The 27195-nt window shown below is 38.4% G+C and overlaps 2 protein-coding genes across 7 annotated transcripts in view; one reads left to right on the top strand and one right to left on the bottom strand.

The window, feature by feature from the left end:
* Positions 1–5464, top strand: part of APOOL (apolipoprotein O like) — an 86173-nt gene extending 80709 nt beyond the window's left edge. For both annotated transcript variants that reach the window (XM_055267314.2, XM_055267315.1), the window contains one exon: positions 1–5464. In XM_055267314.2, the coding sequence (XP_055123289.1) occupies positions 1–89 (89 nt within the window). In that variant the 3' untranslated portion in view covers positions 90–5464.
* Positions 4436–24040, bottom strand: SATL1 (spermidine/spermine N1-acetyl transferase like 1). 5 transcript variants are annotated; one of them, XM_063634286.1, is made up of 8 exons: positions 23991–24040; positions 22615–22721; positions 14582–15770; positions 11125–11176; positions 7033–7113; positions 6240–6341; positions 5334–5374; positions 4436–4713 (listed from the first exon to the last, which is right to left on the bottom strand). In XM_063634286.1, the coding sequence occupies exons 3-8, from the start codon at positions 15449–15451 to the stop codon at positions 4543–4545; spliced, it is 1317 nt and encodes a 438-aa protein (XP_063490356.1). In that variant the 5' UTR covers positions 15452–15770; positions 22615–22721; positions 23991–24040; the 3' UTR covers positions 4436–4542. The 5 variants fall into 5 exon arrangements, with proteins under 5 accessions (XP_063490356.1, XP_055123286.1, XP_055123285.1 ...); XM_055267311.2 differs by lacking the exons at positions 22615–22721; positions 23991–24040 and adding an exon at positions 16687–16710; XM_055267310.2 differs by lacking the exons at positions 22615–22721; positions 23991–24040 and having other exon boundaries at positions 14582–15848.
* Positions 24041–27195: the final 3155 nt, after the last annotated feature.

Here is a 27195-nt window from a genome sequence, read left to right on the forward strand (position 1 = left end):
GTGCAACACAGTTTATGCCTGACCCCAAGCTCATGGATCACGGGCAGTCCCACCCAGAAGATATAGATATGTACAGCACTAGAAGCTGAAGTAGACTGCATACAGAGACTACACAGAAAACTACAAGATGTGTGACGTTGCAAATAATGATGAAAAAAATCATGTAATGGGTAACTGATACATAGAGTATTACTTAAACCAAGTTTTTCCCTTACATCTCCAAATGTGCAATTTGATAAATTACATAAGTGGTTAACACACAAACTGTGAATGCAATGCAAACAATATTGAATGATTGATGAGGAGACTTAGGAAGAAGTATTAGCTTGCATTTGATGACCTTTAAGGGCACTTAAAAAAAAAATGAAGACATGAATTCTAGTGAGATTAAAATCTAAAAATACATATATATGTATAAAGACATACATATTTATACATATAAACATGTATTTCTGCTCTAGCTTTCCCAGATTAATGCCAGTTAAATTAGAATGGTGTATGGAAAGGTGTGTTTCCTCTGTTTTTTTTTTTTTTTTTTTTTTTCCATTTCCTAGAGCTGGAATAAAATATTCATGTTTTATGGGACTTGAGCTTGGCTTTGTCCCTTGGTTTTGTTGATGTTAATTCCTCTTAAATATCTAAAAACATCTCTACCTATTTGAGAGGGCCATATGCTACACAGGCTTCCTAATACTGCTTAGCAATCCTTCTGCTGGTTCCTAAGTGGTTTACTATTGTGTTCCCTGGAAGAGGTATTACAAACGTTTTATTCTCCTCAAGCCTCTTATAACTGTCAAAGTTGACTGTGCCTCCTATTTCATAGAGAAAAAAGTAAATTATTAGACATGACCATTCCCAAAACTTCTTCCCATCTACCTTCAAAACTTACCTCTTTTCAGCCATGCATCCCCCTTTTCTAAGACATGTTTCTCTTTGTGTTCTTGACCTCATTCCTTCCCATCTAAGACCATATTCCACCCTGTTTAATTTCTAGTCTTTGGTTTCTCTTTTTACTAGTTTCTTTCCTCCACCTCTACATAGCTGCAGGTCTTCTCTGTCTTAAATCAACAATAACAAAACAAGACAAAAACCTTTCCTTAACTTGGCCTCTTCCCTTGAACTATTTTTTCTCTCTCCTTCCTATAATTGTTATACTTCTTTAAAAAGTAATTGTTACTTTTTGACCAAAGTAAATATTGTCCCTTTTTCCCCTACTTTCAAGTCCTCTCTATCTTGTGACATTCTGGCCTCCATACCTGCTTAATTTTTTTTGAGATAGGGTCTTGCTCTGTTGCCCAGGCTGGAGTGCAGTGGCACAAACACAGCTCACTGCAACCTCCACCTCCCAGGATCAAGCAATCCTCCCATCTCACCCTCCCAAGTAGCTGGGACTATAGGCACCCACCACCATGCCTAATTTTTTGTATTTTTGGTAGAGACAGGGTTTCACCATGTTGTCTAGGCTGGTCTCGAACTCCTGAGCTCAAGCATCTGTCCGAATCAGCCTCCCACAGTGTTGGGATTCCAGGCGTGAGCCACCGCACCCAGCCCCTACTTGAATTTTTATGTCATTATTGACTCTTCACCACTCTCTCCTTGAAACTCACTTATCCCTTTGCTTTCTATTTTTCCTGCTTTTGTTATTCTTCATTTTTCTTCTCTTGCTCTGAATCCCTTAAATGCTGAGGCTGCTCAAGTTTCATCCCTAGTCCTATTTTCTTATTCTATATGCACTCTCATTTTCATTTAACAGACTTCACTGGCTTCAGGCACCATTTGTTTTATTGTTCATATTTTCAGTCCCCATATCTCTCTAGTGCTGTAGACCTTTATTTCTACTTATTAGTTATATTCACCTAACATCTCATAGATATGCCAATGTCAATGTGCCTAAAACAAAATTGTCTCTACCTCCCGCTCCTTCAAATCTATTCTGTCTTCTCTAATCCTATAATTACTGTCCCTCAAGTCATCATCATCACTTTTCTGGGTTACTGTAATAGCCTTCAGGCTAATTTGCTCACTGTCAATCTTGCTCTCTCTCATTTCAGAATATGTTCTGCTTGCAGGTGACAGTAAACTAGTTAAACAAATATTTAATATTAGCTTAAGCAAAAAAAAAAAAAAAAAAGGCCTATCCTATTTATAGCCTAGAATTAGGCAGTATAGTGTTGGGACAGTGGCTCATTGGTGCTATCAAGGACGTAGACTTTTTCTCTTTCCACTCTGTCCTCTACAGCATGCTGGTTTGTTACCTCATGGTCACAAGATGTCTGCTGTACCTCCAGGGAGCAGATACACATTCAAAGTAGGCAATAGCAGATAAAAATGTACACAACATCCATCTGACTCCCTTTTATCAGAAAAGTAAATGCTTTCTTAGAATCTCCTCAGAAGACCTCTGTGTATATCTCAACCAGTACTTGTCATATAGCCACACACTTAGCTCAAGGAAGATAGGGAATGGGGAAATCATGTTTCTTTTCCCCTGTGGTGAGGAAGGCAAGGGGTAAGGGGTTGGGAACAGGTGTTGAGTGAAAGCTAACATACAGAATCTGCTACCCTATTCTTGTAACCCATTTGTCTATTATGACATAGTTGTCTTCCTGACAACTATAATGAATAGTTGTCTTTCTGAAATCTTTAGTGGCTCATCATTGCCTGCAGAATCAAAACTCCTTAGTTTGATATACAAGGCCCTTCATATCTGATTCCAGCTTACCTTCTAATCCTATCTTCCCTCTCCTTACCCACCCTACTGCTAATGTGTATTATATTGTCTTTATGATATACCATTTGTTTCTTGAACATGCTTTGCTCATTATTGCCTCTTTCTCTGCCTGTGCTAGTGTGTCCTCCTAGAATGTTCTTCCATCTTATCCTGCTCTACATTCTAACTTCTACCCATCCTACAAGTCCAATTCCAGTGTCGTGTTCCCTTTCTCAATCCTCCAGGGTAGAATTTAGATGTTCTCTCTTTCAGAGATAGGTCTTGCTATATTGCCCAGGCTGGTCTCAAACTCATGGCCTTAAGCGATCTTCCCACCTCAGCCAACCAGACATGAGCGACTGTGCTCAGCCTATTTTAAAAAATTGGAGGTATTTGATATGGCCGGGTATGGTGGCTCACACCTATAATCCCAGCACTTTGGGAGGCCAAGGTGGGTGAATCACCTGAGGTCAGGAGTTCGAGACCAGCCTGACCAACATAGTGAAACCCTGTCTCTACTAAAAACACACACAAAAAGTACAAAATTAGCTGGGCGTGGTGGCTCATGCCTGTAATTCCAGCTACTTGGGAGGCTGAGGCAGGAGAATCACTTGAACCCGGGAGGTGGAGGCTGCAGTGAGCCGAGATCGTGCCATTGCACTTCAGCCTGGGCACAAGAACAAAACTCAATCTCAAAAAAATAAATAATTAAAAATAAAGGTATATAATATGTCTTAGATTTGTTGAAATATGAGTGTGTTTGAGATCTGATCCAAGGTTTTAAAAAATTCATTTCAAATACTGGAGATAAATTCTGAGGAGCTTACTTATGAAAAACTAGCAAGTGATAGCTGGTATTTACAGATATGGTACTTATACAATTTATGTAATTAATATTTTCTTACAGACAAGGTTCCTTGTGGGTATCACTGAATAATTTTTGTGTACTTTCTATGCCCATGAAGTGCCTGGTAGGTAGTAGGAACTCACATGTTCTGCTATGCTGCTTGCAGCACAGGACACAAAAGTTAGAATTATTTCAAAGGAATTATACTCTACTAGGAAAGAGAGAAACATAGAAATATAGTGTTGTATGTGGTATCTTCCCTAAGATAAGTACAACCAAAGAGCTATGGATGTTCAGAGATAGAATGTAGTACTGGGATGATGTCAAGGAGGCAGTGGTACTTAAGCTGCTCAAGGTAGGGAAGCAGTTTACTTGCTAGTTTTTCATAAGTAAGCTCTTCAGCATTTATTTCCAGTATTTGAAATGAATTTTTTTAAACCTCAGATCTGAATATATTCAAGCACCCATTCATCAAATCTAAGGCATATCATATACCTTTAATTTAAAAAAAATGCTGAGCAGAGTTGCTTATGTCTGGGAGGCTGAAGTGGGAGGATTGCTTGAGGCCAAAAGTTTGAGACCAGCCTGAACAACATAGCAAGATCCTGCCTCTAAAAACAAACAAAAAATGCTGCCAGTTGATCATTACATTTATCCCAACATCAGATATGTCAAATTGTGAAAAAAGAAGCATCTTAATTTTGATGAAATATGGTAGGTAAAAAATAGCGCAAAGCTAAGTATAAGTGACTTTTAAATTATCTGCTCTTTTGGATTATCACTACTGCTACTAGCCGTTAGAATATTGGTTTGGATAATGGAAAGTTGACTAGAGCTACAAAATCTGTTTCAAAATAAAAGATCTGCTCAAACAATAATGTGATGATCACTTGCTGTATTGTACAACAAAGTCAAACTGCTGTTAGACTCAGGTGACAGTCAAATGTTGGAGGCTGTGTTGGGATGAGTTGTTACAAGGCCTCTTTCATTCTTCCCATGCTATGTCCAGGAGTTCTTCTCTGTTAAACCTGAAGAGATGCCAGCCCTCCTTAGAGGAAAGGTCTAAAGCCCCTCGACTAGTATAGTAGTCGATAGAAGCCTGGTTCCAAATGACGACAAGAAAGTGCATGCAGTTACATTGAGTTCTGATGGCTATCTGTTTAAAAACAAACAAGCAAATATTACTTTCATTTGAAAGTATAATCTTTGTTAACATATGTTTTATTGAAGGTCTACTCTATGCAAGACACTATGTGTGAATAATACTTCCAAATTTAGTAGTTATCTTTTGAACTTTTCTATAGCTGTAAAAAGAAAAAAGTCTCACTGTTCTGAGCTTTAAAGCCCTCTTTAAAATCTCAAAACTGATTTGCAAAGCCTTTATCGTACAGAAAAGGTGTACCTAAAAGAACACATGTTCTCATATGTTTCCAAAGTACAAGAAGATCTTGCTTTTATAGTCTTGTAATATTCATACTGTGAGCCTGTTTTTTTGAATAAAAATGCTTTCTAATCTCCCTCCTCCTTACTTTTACTTGATAGCAAAAAGGGTGTATAGTGTGGTTGTGGATTATATATAAATCAATTTTAATTGACTATAACTCATATACTCTATGATCATCTGATTTGAAAATACAGTTTAATTTGGGTAGAAATTTGAAGTATATGCTGGGGTTATGTTCAAATGGTGAGATTAATGCTTTAATTTATGCCCTGTGAATATTTATTGAAGAAAAGGTTAATGTATAGAATATCAATACTAATTGTAATACATACCTGACTTAGCCTCTTCAGCATTTCAGCTCCAATACCTAGGCCTTTTAAATAGACAATGCAAAATGAAAACTGCAAATTTCACTTAACTAGTTATTTGCTTTAGTTTAAAATAAATAATATCTAAAACTCTGTATCTGTTTTTTGTATATTATTAATAGCTTCTGGAAACACAATTCATGAATGCTTTCATATCCATTTTTCCTAATTGGAATGAGGTACCAAAGGTCGTAGAAAAGTTTGGGTTTATTTTAAAGATCAGTGAAGAAGTGAGTCTCTGCCACTATTGTCTTATAATGGTATATTTCTTATCTATTTTTACTGAAAACCACCTAAAATGTAAAAGCATTTTTTAAAGATAAAAGTATAGCTGTGTGGCCAGGCACGATGGCTCACACCTGTAATCCCAGCACTTTGGGAGACCAAGGCAGGAGGATCACTTGAGCCCAGGAGTTTGAGACCAGCCTGGGCAACACAGACCCTGTTTCTCCAAAAAATAAAGAATTAGCTGGGTGCTGTGGCACATGCCTGTAGACCCAGCTACTTGGGAGGCTGAGGTGGGAGGATTGCTTGAGTGTAGGAGGTTGAGGTTGCAATGAGACGTGATCACACCACTGCACTCTAGCCTGGGTGACAGAAAACCCTGTCTCCAAAACAGAATAAAAAAATAAATAGCCATGTGATAGCTTGGCTTATTCAAACCTTGAGAGGAACTAATAAAATGTTTTTCTAATCTGTGACTGAGTCTTCACTGCATGAAAGAATATCTAGGATAGAGATCAAACTCATTAAGTAGCAATAAGTTACATTAACTAAAACACCATATGTATAGTAAAGCCCTATGTCCTTAAAATATGTCATTTTAATTTTTAAAGTATTTAAAAGTAATATCATAAATTTTAGTTTTACCTTGGTAAGCTTGTGTGACATAAAAGTCCTCTAGGTAAAGTACCTTGCCAGTCCGTGAGTCATATGTAAAGTAGTACATGGCAAATCCAACAGTCAGTTTGCCTAGGAAGGGAGAAGAAAGGGTGTAGAAAGGTTGTGTTAAATCTTAGCCAGTTCTTTACTCCCAAATTGAATGTCTTTTGGCGTTTGTTTAACTATTAAAGTAATAAATGCTCACTGGAAAAAAAATAACAATACAAAAACATATAGTGTAGAGGACTTAAGTCCCTTAAAATACAACCTTTAAGATATAAGCCCTCTTTTTATAGTGTGGTGTACGATCTTCCAAAAAATTTTAGCTGGGCGCAGTGGCTCATGGCTGTAATCCCTGTGCTTTGGGAGGCCAAGGCAGGAGGGTCGCTTGAGCTCAGGAGTTTGAGACCAGTCTGGGCAACATAGTGATATCCTGTCTCTACAAAAAATAATTTTAAATTAGTTGGACATAGTGGCACATGTCTGTAGTCCCAGCTACTTGGGAGGCTGAGACATTTGTGCACAGGAGTTTAGTTGGAGGCTGCAGTGAGTCATGATCATGCCACTGCACACCAGCTTGGGTGACAGAGCGAGACCCTGTCTCTTAATAATAATGCTTATACAAACATAACTACATGCCATGCATTTTCTTAAAAAGAACTGGGTTTATACACATTCTCTTCTCTTCTGCTTAATAGTAATTATATGCTACAAAACTACTATTTTTCAGCATGGAAAAAATATACTCCAGATTAAACTGGAGAAGAAAGATTTACTCTACCTGATGGTTTTTGTTGATTGTTTACTTCTGCAATCAGGCAGTAGAAAAGGGGATTGTCCCCAAAGCCATCTCTGAGTAAATCTGAAATATCAATTCATATATAGTATGTCAGAAAGTTTATAGCAGAGAGAATGAGATGGTGGATAGGAAGCACTAGGAATTTCTCTCTCCACCTGGATAGCAATTGTATTGGCGGAAACTGAAGTGAGTATTTTGGAACTCTGGAGTTTATCTGAACATTTGCAACTTACAGGAGACAGCCTGGCTGGTCAATTGCAGTTAATTTGGATCAAATTCAGCCATCAGTGAGGTGGCAGCTACCCAGCATTCAGCACCCTCTACTCCATGGGAACAGCAACCTGTATTTCTGTAGCAGCTTGCTGGAGCAAGGGTGACCAATAAACATCTTGTCCTCAAATACTGAAGTTCTGTGTTTTGACTGTGTATTGTTACTCTGATCACTGAGGTGAGGACTTGGAGGTTAACTGCCATCGTTCCAACCCCCACGAGCTGAAGTGACTTCCAGGAGATTTAAAGGAGCTGCCCTGTTTTGTGAGACATTTGGGAATTAAAAACATATATACAGGGGAATTTAGAAAGTTACCATGTGTGACTAGATAAAGACACAGAGGGGACCTGAGACCACATTAAGCTTTCAACTCAGGCTGATCCCTGACACAGAGACACCCTGTAATGCTTTAAAATAAACTCCATCAAATCCTGGGGAAAAAGGAGAATCTGATTTCCAAAGTTACCATAGTATAAGTTTCAAATGTCTAGCTTTCAACAAAAATCACAAGAAATGATGGTCATTCAAAGGAATAAAATAACAAAAAAAAATACCTGAAGAAAGCCAGATGTTTGACTTTACTAAACAACTTAAAACATCTGTCTTAAAGATGCCCAGAGAGATAAAAGAAGACATGCACAAATACAGGAAAAATATATATAAACAAAATAATATAGATATAAATTTAAAAAAATCCTCCCCCTAACATTCTGAAGCTTAAAAGTATAATAACTGAAATGAAAAAAAAAAATGCACTATACTGGAGGGGTTCAAAGGCACATTTGAATAAGTTGAAGAAAGAATATGTGAACTTGAAACTAGGCCAGGTGAAATTATTGAGTTTGAGAAACAGAAAAGGGATGAGGAAAAGTGAACAAAGCCAAAAGTGTCTGTGGAACATCATCATCATCAAGTGGAACAGGATACATCTTGTGGGACTTACAGGAGAGAGAGAGAGAGAGAATTTGAAAAAATAACTGCTGAAAACCAAATTTGACATAAAACATGAATCTACAAATACAAGAAGCTCAACAAACTCTTAAGTAGGATACACCCAAAGAAATCCACACCAAGACACGTTATAATGAAAGTCTCAAAAACCAAAGACAGAGAATCTCACACAGCAAGAGAAGCAATTTGTTATATATGAGGGATCCTCAATTAGATTACCATCTGATTTCCCATCAGAAACCTTGGAAGCCAAAAAGCAGTGGATTGATATTTAAAGTCTGGGGGGCAGGGGGAGCAGGGACTGTCAACTAAGAATTTTATATCCACCAAAACTGTCCTTCAAAATGAGGGATAAATTAAGACATTCCCAAACACCACCCCTGGCCCCCTCAAAAGAAACTGAAGGAATTCATTACCATTAGACCTGCCCAGCAAGAAATGCCAAAAGGAGTCTTTCAGGTTGAAATGAAAGTAATCTAAACAGTAACTCAAAGTTGTATGAATAAAGATTTCTGGTAAAGACAGATATATGAGCAATTACAACAGGTAGTACTGTAATTATGTTTATACAGTCGACCCTTGAACAACATGGGTTGGAACTGTGCAAGTACACTTACACATGGATTTTTTTCAAACACAGATCAAAAACGATATTCATTGGAGGAGAAACCCACATACACAGAGGACTGACTTTTCATATATGTGAGTTCAGTAGGACTCACTGCGGGACTTGAGTATGCATGGATTTGGGTATATACAGTGGGTCCTGGAGCCAATCTCCTGCATATACTGAGAGATGACCCTAACTCCACGTTTTGTTTTCTACATTGTCTAAAAGACAAATGGATAAAAATAATTACCAATTTTTATTTTTTCAAGACAGAGTCTTGCTCACCCAGGTTGGAGTGCAGTGGCATGATCTCAGCTCACTGCAACCTCTGCCTCCTGGGTTCAGGTAGTTCTCATGCCTCAGCCTCCCATGTAGCTGGGACTACAGGCACCTGCCATCATGCCCAGCTAATTTTTTAAAGTATTTTTAGTAGAGATGGGTTTTTGCCATGTTGGCCAGGCTAGTCTCGAACTCCTGGCCTCAAGTGATCCACCCACCTCAGCCTCCCAAAGTGCTGGGGTTACAGGCGTGAGCCACCATGCCCAGCCTAATGTATGTTATTGGGCACACAATGTAAAAGATGTAATCCCTGACATCAATAACAGAAGAGGGGGGCAGAGATATATATAAGAAGAATTTTGTATGCTATTGAAGTTAAGTTGGTTTAAATCAAAATTAGATTGTTATAACCATCAAATATAATCCCCATGGTAAACACAAAATATCTATAAAATACACACATAAGGAAATGAGAAGGAATCAAAATGTTTCACTACAAGAATAAAACATAGAAAAAGGACTAATGGAGGAAAGTAGGAACAACCAAAAGCTTTCAGGCGTATGGAAGACAGTTAAATAGTACAGGTGAGTCCTTCCTCATCAGTAATTAAATGTAAATGGATTAAAGACTCCTACCAAAACACAGAGATAGGCAGAATAGATTAAGGAAAACAAACAAAAACATGATCCAGGTATATACTGTCTACAAGAGACATACTGTAGATCCAAAGTCACAAATATGTTGAAAATGAAATGATGGAAAAAGGTATTTCATGCAATAGTAACTAAAAGAGAGCTAGGGTGGCTATACGAGTATCAGACAAAATAGACTTTAAGTCAAAAACAATTACAAGAGACAAAGTACATTATGAAATGATAAAGGGGTTAATTCACCAAGAACATACAGTATTTATAAATATACATGCATTGAACATCACAGTTCCAAAATATATGAAGCAAACACTGACAGAACTGAGAGAAGTACACAGCAAGACAATAATAGGAGATTCAATACCCCACTTTCAGTAATAGATAGGACAACCAGACAGAAAAGTAGATGATTTGAACACTATAGACCAATTGTATCTAACAGACATATACAGAAACCTCTATCCAACTACAACAGAATACACATTTTTTCCCTCAAGTACACATGGAACTTTCTTTAGGATAGATACATTAGGTCACATACCAAGTCTTAATAAATTTTAAAATATGAAAATCACAGTATTTTTTCTAATGATAGTACAATGATACTAGAAATCAGCAGGAAAAAAACTTGAGAAATTTACAAATACGTGGAAATTAAACAATGCACTGTACACAACCAATGGGTCAAAGAGGAAAGTATAAGGGAAATAGGAAAACAGAGATGGACGAAAATGAAAACACAACAAACAAAAGCTTATGAGATGCAGTGAAAGTAGTGCTCAGAGGGAAAATTATAGCTGTAAATGCCATTTAAAAGATTATCTAAAACAATAATCTAACTTTATGCCTTAAGGAACTAGAAAAAGAAGAGCAAACTAAGCCCAAAGCTTACAGAAGTAAGGTAATAATAAAAATTGGATAGAGATAAAATAGAGGATAGAAAAACATGGAGAAAATCATTTTGTGTTATTTTAAATCATTTTGCTTTTACCAGTTTCCTTGTATCAAGTTACTACCAACATACTGGGTGTTAAATTATACTTTTTTGACCAGTAACACTCCTCATTTTACATTCTGAAAACCAGCTGAAGTCTATTGCAGCTGTAAAGGTGTAAGAGCTCTTAAGTATCATTTTTGTACTAAAAATAAGGAAAATAAAATATAGTGGAGCACTGACAAAGCTATCAAATTTATGTCCTGTACATGCTAGTAATGGTGTCATCTTTATGTACCAATAACAATAGCTTCCACATATCTAAGTAGTACTGTGTGTTTCTTTTTCTTGCTCTGAAAATACCACAAAACATCTTACCAACTGCTGTTAACTCCATTGCATCTAGCATGTTTTCACAGGCAGCCAATTCCTGTCAAAGTAGATAAAACCTTCAGTTTATGATTTAGCAGTAAATTATTAAGATGATAATCATCATAAAATTTCTATTAAATATTTATTGACATGTGATGTCCTGGGCAGTGTTAAAAGTGAGTCAGACTTAATCCCAGTCATCTAGAAACAAAATCTAAAACAGTAATGCAACAAAAGGATGTATAAATATTATTAGAGAGAGAGATTAACTATGTTTATACCGCACACATATGAATGTCAATTATCCAGATTAGTAACCTTGAATGCAGCCAGAAACTGGGAAGTAAAGCAAAAAAAGTTACTGAGCATTCAAGGGAGCTGTCATAAAGTTTATGTATTATGAAGCTCACAGGCTTTACAGAGAAGGCTCTCGTTTGCCTGTGAGATGTTTTTGCCAGTTTAACTTGAGGCTTTTTTATTGTGGCTTTTTACTATATCACTTTATTTTACATACTCAGGTTCTTTCCTTCATGGTTTATATCTCATGCTTGGAAAGCAAAAAATATTCACTCGTTTTCTTTTTAAGATCATAATATTAATAATTGATTTGTTCAACTTTTTTTTGGTATAAGAAGTTAGGTACAACTTCACCTTTATCTTTTCCTCCCAGTTATCCCAACAGCACTTACTGAATAACCCATCTTGGCTGACTTGACATGTCCCTTTTATCATATACTACATCCTCACTTACAGTAATCCCTTTGTATCCATGAGAGATTAGTTTCAGGACCTGCTCCCTCAGCCCCAGGATACCAAGATCTGAGAGTGTTGAAGCCCCTAATATAGCAGAGTATTTGCATGTACCCTGTGTACATCCTCTTATATACTTTAAATAATCTCTGGATTACTTATAATATCTAATGCAATGTAAATATTATGTAAATAGTTATACTGTATTGTATAGGGAATAATGACAAGAAAAAAGTCTGTACATGTTCAGTACAGTTGCAATTTTTACAAATATTTTCAATCCGTGGTTGTTTGAATCTACAGATGCAGAAGCCATGGATACAGAAGGCTGACTGCATACTTAAGAGAACTTCTGGACTCTCCATTCTGTCCCATTGATCTATCTTTCCACTAGTTACCATAGTATTTTAATTACTTACAGTTTTATAATATCTGGTATAGATCATCTCCCCTCATTACTCTTCTTTTTTGAATTTTTAAAATGTTTCTATGTGAAAATTTGGAGATTTTGACTGGAATTGCATTAAACTTTTAATGGAAAAAAGCTTTAAAAATACAGGAGAACCCCAAGGGCCAGATTACATAGAGCATTAGTAAGAAGTTTGGATTGTATTGTCAAGACAACCAGAAGCTCAATGGAGTTTGAAGCATTTTGGCTGCTGTGTAGAGAATGGATTGGTCAGGGAGGACAATATTTATGTCGATACCTCCCCTAAGACGCTGTAAGCTCCTTGAGGGTAGAGACTGTAATCCAAGAATCCTTATATATTTTATACTACTTGGTATATAATCTTCCCCTAATATGCATTCAATGTTTGTATAATGAACAAAAATAAAATATTAATGTGACCCAGCACCATCTGTGGTTCACCAGTGGTCCAAAACCACACTTTTAGGACCACCACAATAAAAAGCTTTAGAAATTCTGGTAAGCAAGAAGTATGGCTGCCTGGCAATGAAATGACTAGGATCCCAAATAATGCTGTGATGTCATGATTGAGAATAGTATAAAATGAGTTCATACAGAGGATACTGGGAATAGGACAGTCAATAAAACCTGCAATATATTCAGCTAAGCAATTACTGTGATTGCAAACTCTAATAAACTCCTCTGCAAAGACAGAATGTTTTGCAAACTTAGCAATGAACAGGAGTTAGGACAAATGGACATAAAATATTAAGAAGAACATAAAACTCAAAGCCAATGAATCATTATATACATGTATGTGAGAGAGTAATTTAGCTTTTCTATTATTTTTCTACAATGAATACTCATTAAAACTACTCCCAATAAACATCTTATGTATTATCAGATACATGTGGCAAATTAAAAAGTAAATGTGGCCAGAAACCCTTCAGATAGTTTCATTGAAATGGGGTAATCTAGTGATGTATTATTCCCTTGGTGATGACAATGGGCATTGCTTGGAAAGTTAGGAAAAGTGCATTTGTCCAGGTAAAGAGATTAATTGTCATTCAGCAATAAATTCATTAATTGCCAACCGAGTGTCAGATGCTAGAACTACAAAAAACTCTTTAAAAAATGTTTTCTACCACCTGGAAGAATGTGGACCTGTAATAATCTGTTGGGCATAGTATTTTGATAGGTTATCTAATCATTCAGATTAATGCCAGTTAAAGAAATCATGTGAGAATTTGTGGAAATGGAATAGAATGTAAGCCATAAAAGGATAGATAACCCAATTCTTACACATCTGTAACCAGGCCTAGAATCACTTCAACGGGTGGATTTCACTAGAAAACTATGGGTATTTTATTTTGGCCATTAAAACACACTCTCCAAAGGGAACACAAACTTGGCCTGATTTAGATAAGATTTAAATATATTAGTGAGGATATTATTAAAACATTTTCATTACAAAACACTTATGAGGGCTGCATATCTATAATCTATGCCTTTTTCCAGCCACATATTTACTCCATAAAGAACCTGGTCTACAGCTTTATATGGAATTGTGTAGGTTGTCCATCATATAAATGAGTGCTTTCAGCACCACAGAACTTCAGCACAGTAACTGTGACTACTAGATAGCTTGTCCCTTTAATTAACTGGAATGATTTCCAAGGGAGCCATTAAAATAAACATTTAAATGAGTAATATGTAACCCAGCTCCTTGGCTCCTGGGGGCTGTCTGTGGATGGGCTTCAGTGATCAATGAACTGTCTGAAAATGTATGGAAAATTTGTTGCATGTGAATATTGTTTTTTAGGTAGCTGATCATCAGTTTCTACAAGTAGGTGTGGCCTTAGAAGCAATGCGACTCCCCACCGCAAAATCTTAGCCACTAAAATATGAAATTCTATCATTGGTGGGTCATTTGTTTAAGGTAAGCATTTCCTTTCTCTAAGACACTCTTTTAAAGTTAAAATTTCCCCAGGAAAGAGAACACATTCAGTCCCTAAAATTTCCAGGAATTGGTTCCCCTATAACTTTTTGAGCCCCTTACTATATGCCAAGCAATTTATGTGTAATCATTTTATGTTATTGTTTCATAACAACAATCTTTTGAGATACATATTGTTATAATCTTGATTTTAGATGCAGAAAATGAAGAGTAAAGAAGTTAAGTAACTACCAGAGGTTATGTACACATAACTAGCAGAGGCAGAATTCGAACTCCAACTATGCCTCACTTACTCTTTCAGCCCTACACCAATTCCATGAGGCTCCATGTAATAAAAATAGGCTTACTTTAATCAGTCGCAAAATTTGTGGGCAGTCTCCAGCCTCTGCATGTCTTATTTGAAAGTAATCCATGCTTGTTTGCCTCATGCCCATTTGGCTCACACTTGTTTGGCTCCTGCCTGGTTGACTCAGGCCTGGTTGGCTCAGCACTAATTGGTTCAGGTCTTGTTGGCTCAGGCCTGGGTGACTCGGCCCCACTTCCCATATGCCTGGTTGACCCCTGCCTGGATGGCTCATGCCTGTTTGGTTCTTACTTGATTGGCTAGTGCCTGGTTGTCTCATGCCTAGTTGGCTGGGGACTTGCTGGCTCATGCCTGGTTGCCACATGTCTGGTGGACTCTTGTTTGGTTGCCTCGGGACTTTTTGGCTCAGGCCTATTTGGCTTGTGCCTGATTGGCTGGTGCCTACTTGTCTCATGCTTGGTTGGCTCCTACCTGACTGTCTCATGTCTAGTTGCCACATCACTGGTTGGCTTATACCTGATTGGTTTGTGCCTGCTTGGCTCGCGCTTGATTGTCTGGGGCCTGATTGGCTTGGGCCTGGTTGCAATGGACCTGGTTGGCTTATGCCTGCTTCACTCAGGACTAGTTGGCTCAGGCTTTGTGGCCACATGCCTGGTTGGCTCCTACCTAATTGCCATGTGCCTGGTTGTTTCATGTCGGGTTGGTTTATGTATGGTAGGTTTGTACCTGATTGCCTCATGCCAGCTTGGCTCATGCTTGGTTGTTTCATGTCCACTTCGATCATTTCATATAGGCTCGAACTCCGTTGGTTCATGTCCATTTGGTTCATATCAACTGAGCTTGTGCTTGGCTGGTTTATGCCTGCTTGGTTCGAGTCTGATAAACTTGATTGGTTCGTGCCTGATTGGTTCATGCTCAGTTGATTCCTGCTTGGTTGACTAAGGATGGGGTGGCAGATGATGGGTTGGCAGACAACTGATTGGCTGATGGCTAACTGTCTTGATGGAACAGGATCCCTTAACTGTAGTGCTGTGGTGGGAGGTTGTTGGCTGTTCCCAGTTCTTCTCAACTTGATTCGCCCACTTTGAGATACCCCTCTATCAAGGTGGGAGTTGGAAAAAGCGAGGACCACCTCAGGAAGGTTATTAATGCCTCCGATTTGCTGGAGTTGACTTCACCAGCAACCACAGCTACAAGCTTGGCCGAGTTTCAGGTTGTAATCTGGCCTTTCCCTGCCAAAAAGGGGGAAGTAAAGGGAAGAAGAAAATGATCCTGGAGGAGTATAACCACCAGCCCGCCTCTGCATCGTCACTGCATCGTCACTGCATCGTCACTGCATCGTCACTGCATCATAGTGCCGAAGTCACAATGCAGGTATCAAAGTGCCTACGTGCTCCCCCGTGTGGTGAGGGAGAGGCAAAGCAGGGCTCGCTTGACCACTATTTCATCCTCTCTTAAGAGCTTAAAATGGTGAAGCAAGAGGCTGTAATGAGTCCCAGAGCTTATGCTTGGCACTCCCAAGAGTCCCTGCTGTTTTAGCCAATTCAAAGAAACTTGCCCCAACTCCCCTCCCTTTCCCTACATCCCATTCCTCAAATAATTCAATTCCTATTTCCGTCCTGATTTTTCACTTACACTGGAAACTAGTTGTCCCGATGAAGTGCTCAAGTCTCGAATGCAGATACTACGTCTTTAAAAATAATAATAGCTGGGCTGGACGTGGTGACTCACGCCTGTAATCCCAGCGCTTTGGAAAGCCGTGGCGGGTGGATGGCCTAGGGTCAGGAGTTCGAGACCAGCCTGGCCAATATAATGAAACCTCGTGTCTACTAAAAATACAAAAAATTAGCTGGGCATGGTGGCGGGCACCTGTAATCCCAGCTACTCGGGAGGCTGAGGCAGGAGAATCTCTTGAACCCAGGAGGTGGAGGTTGCAGTGAGCTGAGATCGCATTATTGCACTCCTGCCTGGGCAACAAGAGTGAAACTCCGTCTCAAAAATAATAGTAATAATAATAGCTACAGCTAACATTTACTGAGTTCCTTCATGGCCTAGGCTCAGTGGAATGTACGTTTCATTTTCTTGTTCAATCCATATCAACACTATTATCCCCAATTCTGAGGAAACTGACTCAAAAGATTTGGTTACCTCCCCAAGGCTTCGTAAAAGTTGGTGGAGAGCCTGAATTCAGTCCCAGATCTATCTTTCCAGGTTTTTTATTATTACTCTGTCCTGCCTCTTAAACACATTCCACTCGTTCTCCATCCTCATTATCTATGAGGTCAGGCATTTTGTCCTTTTACCTCTCCCCTCTGCAGGATTCATTCTCCCATCATTTTGACTGCTGGCTTACTTCCTCAACAATGTATATTATATAACTGGTTCTAATATTGTTTCAGATGGAATATTGTTTATTTTTTAAATATACCAGAGAACTTTGGTTGAGGCTGTTCTAAGTCTCACGCTGTGATAAGGGCTTTACATATGTATTATCTCACTTAATCATGAAAATAATCCCATGATGTAGGTACCGTTGTTCCCCATTTTATCAATAAACTGGAAGTTAACTCGGTTCCCGAAGTGTAGTAAACGGAGGAATGGGGATGAGTATCCAAGGCCCATCCCATAGATAGAAGCTTTCAATTTAAATTAGAGAGCCCAATCACTATTAGGCCTATGCTAGCTATAAATTGTACCTAGAGAGCCCATCTTAGCATGACAAGTAAATCAAGTCACATCGCAGAACTATGTCAAGCCTAATACAAATTAGATGTATGTGTGTTGCTGCTTTCCATCTACCTTATAATAAAAACAAGAGCTAATATTTAGTGAATTATTTCTGTGGTGTCAGGCATGGTTCTAGGGAACACTTGTATTAACCCAATCCTCATAACAATCAAATGAGGTGGGAGATGCTCTTATCCCCATTTTTCAAGTAAAGGAACAGATTGAGAGAGGTTAAGTAACTTGACATAGGTCACACAGCTAAAAGTCCAGACAAAACAAGGAAAACCCAGTTATTTTGTTTTCTTCTGAAATGCAGGCAAAGAGATGAGATAATTTTGCTGTCTACTTTACAAAATCAAACAATTTGCATAATTTTTGTGAGAATGGATGAAGCTTGTCTTTTGCTTTCTTAGAGGAAGAGGCAAGTAATAGGTTTCTGGTTGATGTCTTTAATAAGTAAAGTTAGAAAAATGCAGTTTCATAATCTAGAATTGGTTAATGAGTTTATTTTGCATTTTCTTTACATGAGTTGAAGACTATTTAGATATTTGTTTTTTATTTTTAAATAATATTGGGTTTGAACATAATGCATTTGTATTTTTAAGGGAACATACACAAAATATATTTTTGCTTAAAGTTACTTATTAGAACAATTTGTTCCATCTTGGAAACTCAGAATAAGACTGGCTCCATCAAACATTCAAAAATCCACTTTAATTGGCACACCATCAGGGAAAACATAGTTTTTAATGGACTATTTTTAAAAAAGCTTCAGTAGTCAATCTTTGCCACAAGGCGGCAGTGTTATCCAGTTTAGGAACCAAAAATCTAAGAAATATTGTAAGCTTGTTTGAATTTGAAGTTTTCTTTTATTCCAGATGTTAACAGAAAATTTCTAAAAGCCTAATTTTAGTTTTAACATACTATTTTATTAAAGATCTAGTTTAGGTAGTGAGTTTTGTAGGCCAAGACTTCCCAAATTCTCTTTCTAAAACTTCAAAATGTACATGCATTGTCTGCTCTACCAAAATGTTTTGAATTAATGTAACATATGAAGCCACTCCTCAGAGATCTATAATACATACAATCCCCTTTTTATGTAAGTGCTAAGTAAAATCCAGACACTTTTAGTAGCAGAATGTATCCAAATCATGAGACAACAAAGTATGTTACCTGCAGCAAATTTGTAAGGGTCTGTAGCAACCTCAATTCTTGCTTCCCCAGAAGAAAGAATTAGACTGAGGGGCATAAGGTGGAAGAAGAGACCAAGGCAAGTTTTAGAGCAGGAGTGAAAGTTTATTAAAAAGTTTTAGAGGCCAGGTGCGGTGGCTCAGGCTTGTAATCCCAGCACTTTGGGAGGCTGAAGTGGGTGGATCAGTTGAGGTCAGGAGTTTGAGACCAGCTTGGCCAACATGGTGAAACCCTGTCTGTATTAAAAATACACAAAATTAGCCAGGCATGGTGGTGGGTGCCTGTAATCCCAGCTACTCAGGAGGCTGAGGCAAGAGAATCGCTTAAAACCTGGGAGGTGGAGGTTGCAGTGAGCTGAGATCGTGCCACTGCACTCCAGCCTGGGTAACAGAGTGAGACTCTGTCTCAAAAAAACAGCTTTAGAGAGGGAAGAAAAGGAAGTAAAGTACACTTGGAAGAGGGCCAAGCAGGTGACTTGCGGGATGAAGCACACTGTTTGACCTTTGAGTTAGGGCTATATATGTTGGCTTACTTCCAGGGTCTTATGTCCCTTTTCCACCGATTCTTCCCTTGGGCGGCGCTGTCTACATGCACAGTGGCCTGCCACCGCTTGGGAGGGGCTGCATGTGCAGTGTGTTTACTGGAGTTGTATGCATGCTCACTTGAGGCATTCTTCCCTTACCAGACGAATAATCCTAGAGGGTCATATACCAGTTAGACTCTGCCATTTTGCCTTTTAATGCGCATGCTTGAGTCCACTCACCCAACTCCTGAGATCTTTTTGGGAAGATGCTGACCACCAGTTTCAGGTTTTTATATCTATAGGGAGACTGCCTTTCCTGGTGCCAGCTGTGACCAATTATTATGTTAGCAAAACAGTTAACTGCCTGACCATCACCTGATGGTCACCTGACATTCCTGGTCAGGGGGGCTCTCCTGCCCTGCTCATGTCTGCCTGACTAACTACTGTAACATTTCCCCCATCAAGAGTTTAAGACCCTAATTCTTTGCGGAAAATGAATGAAAGTAAGTCTTCTGTAACTGCTTCCTTTTTCCTTCTGACAGCGCGGGGCTGGTGGTGGTGGTTCTGTGGGTCTTGGACTCTTGCTACCTGTCAGGGCAGGGTGGCTCCATGGGTTAGTGAAAGTGGTATCTAGCTAGGTCCAAGGGAGTCAGGGGCAGAATTATGCCTCTGTTGTGTCCCACTGATGGGTAGTCTAGGGTTTCTCTGTAAAAGGGTGACTCTTGAATATTGAGAGGATTATATCCCTCACTGAGGATCATTTGGAGCGTGATGGCCTGAAGGCAAGAGGAGACAAATCAGGTTATTATTTAGAAGAATGTCAAACCAAAATAATAGGCTGCAGATAGCTCCAAAAAATCCTGAGGCTACAGACATGCTGCAGTAATGCCTGCTAAGAGTTAGGTGCATGGGGTAGCTAGCTGATTTCAATATGTGCCCAGAATTAGAGTGTCAATCCACATTTTTGCGTTGTCCATCCCTTTTGTTTCCTCTGAGCTGCAGGCAGAGATCACTAGTTGGTTCAGAGGAAAAAGCAGGGTTAGTCTACATTGCAGACAAAAACTCAAAAAAAACTGAAGAGTCTAGAGCCTAATAACACATAGACTATATTTTTTTAAACATAATTTTTCTGTCTCCAGTCCTCATCTGTATTAAAAACAAATCATGATAAGACTGATTTGTTTTGCAAAATAAGCTTTAGTTTTATTATACTTGGCTTGATTATTTGCATAAAGCACAGCAAGAATAATTATTTGCCATATAAGCTCTTTTTAAAATTGGCTTCGATGGAACTTTGTTCCATAAGAAATCTCAGATAAGACTTTTTAAAATCTTAAGCCCAGCCATAGGTGGGTGCCATCAAATACCATATGAGTTGGGTAAATTCCTCTCCTCTTGAGATCCCAAGATAACTTGGGGTCCCTGGGCCTGTCAGAAAGTGACATTCTTTACTTACCACAGGTTAGTAACCATTTACAGGGACTGTGTATACAAGGTATGAGGCCAGTTTTCACAAGAGACTTTTATTGGTTCTCTAAGTTACATTTGATTCCTTAAAAGAAAGCATGCTGTTCCAGTCAAAGATTTGGTAAAATAACTAGTGGCTCTAATTGTGTCCTATTACAAAAGAAAACAGATTTTTATTGCACTTATAAAAATAACTGTATTTTTATAAGTTAAGAATATTCACAAATAGTTTCCAAATTACTGAGAAACCAGGTAGAGAGGAACTAATATGCTCCAAATTTTATTTATAAGAGTATACTGTACTCAATTGTTAAAAGCTCTAAATAGCTCAAAAGAAATGTTTTCTTGACTCTGAAAAAAAAGGATCAGCAACATTTTAAGCAAAAAGTCATTAAAGGATTATTTCAGTCCTCTATTTGTTCACTGCATGCAGTCCTGCTCTGCTTGATATTCATGAACATTTTAGCTCTCCATGAGAATTCTGAAAGTGTTTTCCTCTATTCTAATGTCACAATCTCCAAAGTTATCAGAAACCTGCTTTTGAGAGCAACTGTTAAAGTTCTATAGCTGATTATAAAACCACATTTTTAAGAGGATTAAAACAAGACAACAATTGTCTGTGGATAACAAAAAGTCTTAGGGCAGCGAGAGTCAAAGACAAAACTGAAAAGGAAATGTGTTACCTCTGTGGGATGCAATAATTTAACATAACATATACTAAGTTATATCAGAATTACAGGAGGTTTGCATAACTTTGGAACGCATACCAATAACACATTTATAGAAATACAGTCAAAAGAAAGCCAGATTTTACCTTTGCATTAGTGTACTATTGATGTCAAACCCAGTTCTTAATAAAATCTTATAGACAAATCTATACAATCTTAATCAGTTTGACCGTAAGGTAGGATTCTTATAAAACTTTTATAACCCTTTACAATTTTCTGTCAAAGAGCAGAATTATCTCTTTCTTCTGATTTCCATATCTTATGATCTTTAAGGAGATGAGTAGCCTATTTTTTAAATAACTGCCACAAGGAGGCTGGACTTCCCTCCCTTTGAATATGAACTTGAAGGTCTTGATGCATATTGAGAAGGGCTTGGAAGTGATTAGAGAAATGGAGGCTACAGGAGGAGGTGGAAGGAAGTGAGAGGAATATTCATGGAAAGCCTTCAAATGCTTGAAAAAACAGCAGCCCTTGGATTCCAGAGGGTAAAGTTTATTTGCCCTCTTGACCTAATGGAGGGAAATTTGCAGTACTTGGGGCTTGAGGTAAGAACTTGCAAATGGCAAAGGAAGGATTTCTCCTCCTCCCAAAGGGAAGCTAACTCAAAAAAAGCAAATAGGTGAGTTCCTCAAAGGGCAACAGAGTGAGGCCCTATGCAGGCAGACAAACTGCTTCAAAAGCCACTGGAATACTTGGCCCTGTGGCATAACAGGAATGAAAAGTGTATGGTAAGTCATAAAGAGCTGGGACAGCTGGGGTTCCAATTAGTGTCTGTCCTGGCAATGTGCCAGAAGACAAGAGCAGGGTTGGAGGTCATCTGAGCTGGTAGGTTAAAAACAGGTATAAATCTCAGGGGATATCCACAGAAGAGCCCACGTTTTTGCTGCCAAGAAAACATGGCAAGAGCTCTGGGTGCAAAAATAACAGGGAATACGTGTTTAAGAAGTCACATGGCATGTGAAGTGTAACTAGAGAAAAGGCAGACTTGCCCCCAAGGTGTACATTCTGGCAGGTGCACAAGGCCATTTCAAAACACACACAGAGAGAACAGGAAAATAGGCAGCGTGGGTTCTTTGGAAAGAGCCAATTTTAGTTGAACAAGCTGAAGAAACCCCAGACATTGCACAGTTTTAGGCTTTCGCTCTACCACTCTCATGAGCGTCCCATCCAGGAGGGCCATTAATGTTTCAGTTCTAATCAGTGTGGACCCCAGGATCCTTCCCACCACCACTGAAAGCCACCCATCAGGGTGAGCTGAGAGATCAGCCAGGGGGAGCAGAGCCATTTGTGGCTGAGAGGAATCATTCTAGGGGTTGGTTAGTAAGCAGGAGAGTGAACAGGGAGAAGAAAACTGCATATGGGGGTTGAACACTTCTAGCCAAAGAACGAAAAGTATAGAGGTTACATGCCTCTATAAAGTGAAGTGGAGAGGTGTCTTACCACTGGGAAATGTATCCAAGTCACATGGCACCAAAGTATGTTAGCAGCAGATTATATCCCAGTCACATGGCATCAACGTATGCTACTGGTGGTGAATCCATGTGGGTCTGCAGAACAAAGAATTTGATTGAGAGGCATAAGGCAGAAGGAGAGACTGAGGCAAATTTTAGCAGCAATGAAAGTTTATTAAAAAGCTTTAGCGCAGGAACAAAAGGAATTAATGTACACTTGGAAGAGGGCCAAGCAGGCAACTTGAGAGATCAAGTACAGGGTTTGACTTTTGACTTGGGGTTTTATATGTTGGCATACTTCCGGGGTCTTGTGACCCTTCTCCCATGACTCTTCCCTTAGGGTGGGCTCTCTGCATGTGCAGTGGCCTGTTAGCACTCCGGAGGGGCTGCATGTGCAGTGGAGTCCTATGCATGCTCACTTGAGGCATTTCTTCTCTTACCAGCCAAATGTTACTAGAAGGTCATATACCAGTTAGACTCCACCATTTTGCCTCATAATGTGTATGCTTGAGCCCGCTCACCCAACTTCTGAGAGACAGGAGAGACAGTATTTCAGAGAAACAGTTAACAACCAACTGACCATCACCTGACATTCCTGGTGGGCTGGGGGGGTCTCTACTGCTCTGCTCATGTCTGTCTACCTACCTACTCCAATAGTAGGTAGTCTCTAAAACAATAATTGGTCACAGCCAGCACCAGGGAAAGGCAGTCTCCCAATAGATAGAAAAACCCAAAACTGATGATCAGCAGCTTCCCAATAAGATCTCAGGAGTTGGGCATGTGGGCTCAAGCATGTGCACTAAGAGGCAAAATAGTAGAGTCTAACTGCCATATGACCTTCCAGGAACATTTGGTTGGTAAGAGAAGAATGCCTCAAGTGAGCATGCATATAACTCTAGTAAACATACTGCATGTGCTTCCTTCTCAACCGCTTGTAGGCCACTGCACATGCAGGCAGCCCAGCCCAAGGGAAGAATCAGGGGATAAGGCACACAAGGCCCCAGAAGTATGCCAACATATAAAACCCTAAGTCAAAGGTCAAACCGTGTGCTTTATCTTTCAAGTTGCCCACTTGGCCATCTTCCAAGTGTACTTTACTTTCTTTCATTCTCACGTTAAAGCTTTATAATAAACTTTCCCTCCTGTTCTAAAACTTGCCTCAGTCTCTCCTTCTGCCTTATTTCCCTCAGTCGAATTATTTCTTCTGAGGAGGCAAGAATTGAGGTTGTTGCAGACTTACATGGATTTGCCACTGGTAACAACTCCAGCTTGGTTTCATCTAAATAAATACCTGTGATTAAGAAAGGCATTTGTATAATCTTCATCTACAGCAAGCAGAGTTTAAATTTCTGAGAATCTCCTTACCTCAGAGCCAATATTGTTTTTTCTTTCTCTTTTGAGTTCATAGGCTTTTTTGGTACCCCTGTAAGATTCAAACAGGAAGGAAGAGAAAGAGAAAGGGAGAGAAAAAGAAAGGTTAGGGGAAGGAAACCTTAAAGCAAGGAGCCAGACTGGAACAGAGCTGACAAATGGGGTAGGTTCTGAAATAAGAACTTGAAGTGCTTTGGAGACATTCATCCATAAGCAACATTTACTTTTTAAAGTAATATTTACTGTATTATATTTTATTAAAGAATGCATGCTAATTGTAGAAAATGTCTATGACAGGTAGACAGAAAATTCCCTCTAGAGTTTGTTGTAATTGGAAAAAAGCACACTCAAGAATTTGAATTTTCTTCTTTTCCAGATATCATCAGCAAATTTCCAATTAAGGGAAAATCTATCTCTTTGTTTTTGCTGTCTCTTTGCTTAGCTAAGGGTGGAGATCAGGGACAAAGGCTTTTTTTGTTTATAAAAGTTATCCAGCAGTAACCTTTCGTGAAAGGCAAGATGGATCTGGGGGCTACTCTGGGATAGGGGCTGATAGTGAAACTGCTTTGCCAATAAAAAAAGAACTTAGCTTTTTTTTTTTTTTTTTTTTTCCAGAGTGCAGTCTAGAGAAAGAGGCTGAGAAGAGGGCTTAAATGTAAGGTCAGAGCTCTTGGCATGAGGAGCAGAATCTGGCAAAACGGGTAGTAGGCTGAGGCCTAGGGCACAAAACAGCCAGTAAAAGGTTATCTTTAAGATGTCAATATTCAGTTTTAAATGTTTCCCTATTTGGTGCTATATGGAAATATGTCTACCTTTTCCCCAATAATTTAGTTAAAGTTGCTTACCACACACCAGTCTTGTATTTGCGGTAGTGCATTTGGGGGCATGAAAGTGAAGGGATGAGGAGCACATGTGAACAGAGGTGCTGAAAGAGGACAACAGCCACAGGAGCTGAACCCAGGGACTGTAGCCTGGACTGAGTCATGAACAGGTTTATAAGAAGAAGGTAACTCTGGAGAAGGAAGGCTAAGTAAAGAGAATAAATCCTGTTACCTGGGATAGAAACTCAAGACATTTTGTTATTACAAAAATAAGTGACTCCAGAAGATTGGAAGACATTTAGGTCACTTACAAAACACATAAAATAGAAATGAAAAATTGCTTAGAATCCTGTCTGGAGATAACCACTATTTACATTTCAGTGACTATCCTTCTACTCTTTTCTTTTTAAATACATAGAATGAATTTTTAAATAAAATTGAAGTCATAGTTGCTTTTTTTCACTGAAAAATATATTGTATTCTTGAAAATCACTGGGAGTAGATTTTAAGTGTTCTTATCACAAAAATGATAAGTATCTGAGGTGATACATATGTTAATTAGCTTGATTTAGCCATTTCACAATGGATACATACTTCAACACAGCATGTTGTACACGATAAATATATACAAGTTTTGTCAACTAAAGTTAATCAAATAAATTTTTATAAGCAAACAAATATACACATATATATATCATTAGTCTTCCACAGATCCATAGCATTACATATAATATTTCAAAAAATTATTATCATTCAACAAATACTTATTAAACATTAACTATGTGCCAAGCTGTTTGAGGCAATGCCGAACATTAATCAAGTGCCAGGTACTACGGCAAATGCTTTTTATACATAATCCCATTTATTCATCACAATGAATTAGGCATAAGGACCCCAATTTCACAGGTAAGTAAACTGAGGCTTAGAGAAGCTACAGTCACTGGGTTCAGCTCCTGTCACTGTTGTCCTCTTTCAGCACCTCTGCTCACATGTGATCCTCATCCCTTCACTTTCATGCCCCCAAATGCACTACCATAAATACAAAGCTGGTGTGTGGTAAGCAACTTTAACTAAAGTATTGGGGGAAAAAGTAGACATCGTGTGCCCACGATTACAAACCTTCAAAATGATTGAGCCAGATTCCAGATCCAGAGCTAGTGTGACTCCAGAGCCCACTGCTCTCAATCAGATGCTGTCACTTCACTGCTTAAGCATATGTTTTCATTTATTTAACCAATCTCATATTTGATGTGCATTTTAATTTTTTCCCATTTTGTGGCATTAAACAATGTTCCAGGAAACATACTTGTATAATACATTTTAAAATAAATATCGCTTTAAATATTTCTTGGAAACTCTAGAGACTTTTTGTAAAAATATCAGTTGACAATGCCTAGAAAAAGGCCCTATTTAAGACACTTAAATACCTTGCATTTGATATATAAGTCAGGGAATGCCAAGTTAGAGCCTACTTTTTATGTTAAAAAAATCTGGTTTTATTTTAGCTCCTCAAATATTTTAAGGAGAATCAGAGGAAATTGGTGGAGAAAAGCTATCCTCAAGAGGGATTTTGGATACATTAGTAACAATTAATGATACTTAAAATATCTAGGTATTTTTATTTTATTTTAATAACCAAGAATAAAATGAAGTTTAGTGTCTTCTTAAATTAAGCGAATAAAAGGCTAAAATAAAAAAATGTTCAAGTACTAGAATAGGATAATTCAGGATATATTTATGAAGTAACTTGTTCTCACTTTGAGTCTTAATTATGAAGAACTTTAATTTAAATCCCGCTTTTTCTCCTTCAAATAGTCCTCCTTTTAAACTGCCTAGTAACCCAACTAAATATTACTATAATCTTGTTGTTTTCGTCTCTTCAAATATCCCTGTTCCTGTGCTAGTACTTTGAGAAAGCTTGTCTCTCCAGGGTATGGTTGAGGTGAAATGGGGCAGATACTACAGCTGTGACCCCAGAGAAATTTTTATATTCCCTTTATTTGTATTCACAAATCTTACTAACCTTTGACTGTTTACTTACTGTCTTTCTGGAATGTCCCCAGTTTAGAAGGAAATCCCAGCTCCAAAAGAGGAAAAATACCAGTCTTTCTGTACTTCCAATGAAGAAGTGATATTTGTGGAAAAATTAAGAGGTAAATTTAAAAACTGTTCAGAGGAATGTAATTTTGGGATGAAAGGGACCAAAAAGAGCTAACAAGTTTGATGAAACTGAGAAATTGGTTTACTTTGGGATTATTAGGAAACATCCAACATAGCAGGAAACAAAGTTAGAGAAACTGCATTTCCAGAAATTGAGTTTATGTTAATGGTGGTTGATGAGAGAATCCTGCTTCATTTAAACTTTGGAACTTGAAAAA

This window comes from Symphalangus syndactylus, chromosome X (genome assembly GCF_028878055.3).
Source record: "Symphalangus syndactylus isolate Jambi chromosome X, NHGRI_mSymSyn1-v2.1_pri, whole genome shotgun sequence".
Taxonomy (NCBI): Eukaryota; Metazoa; Chordata; class Mammalia; order Primates; family Hylobatidae; genus Symphalangus; species Symphalangus syndactylus.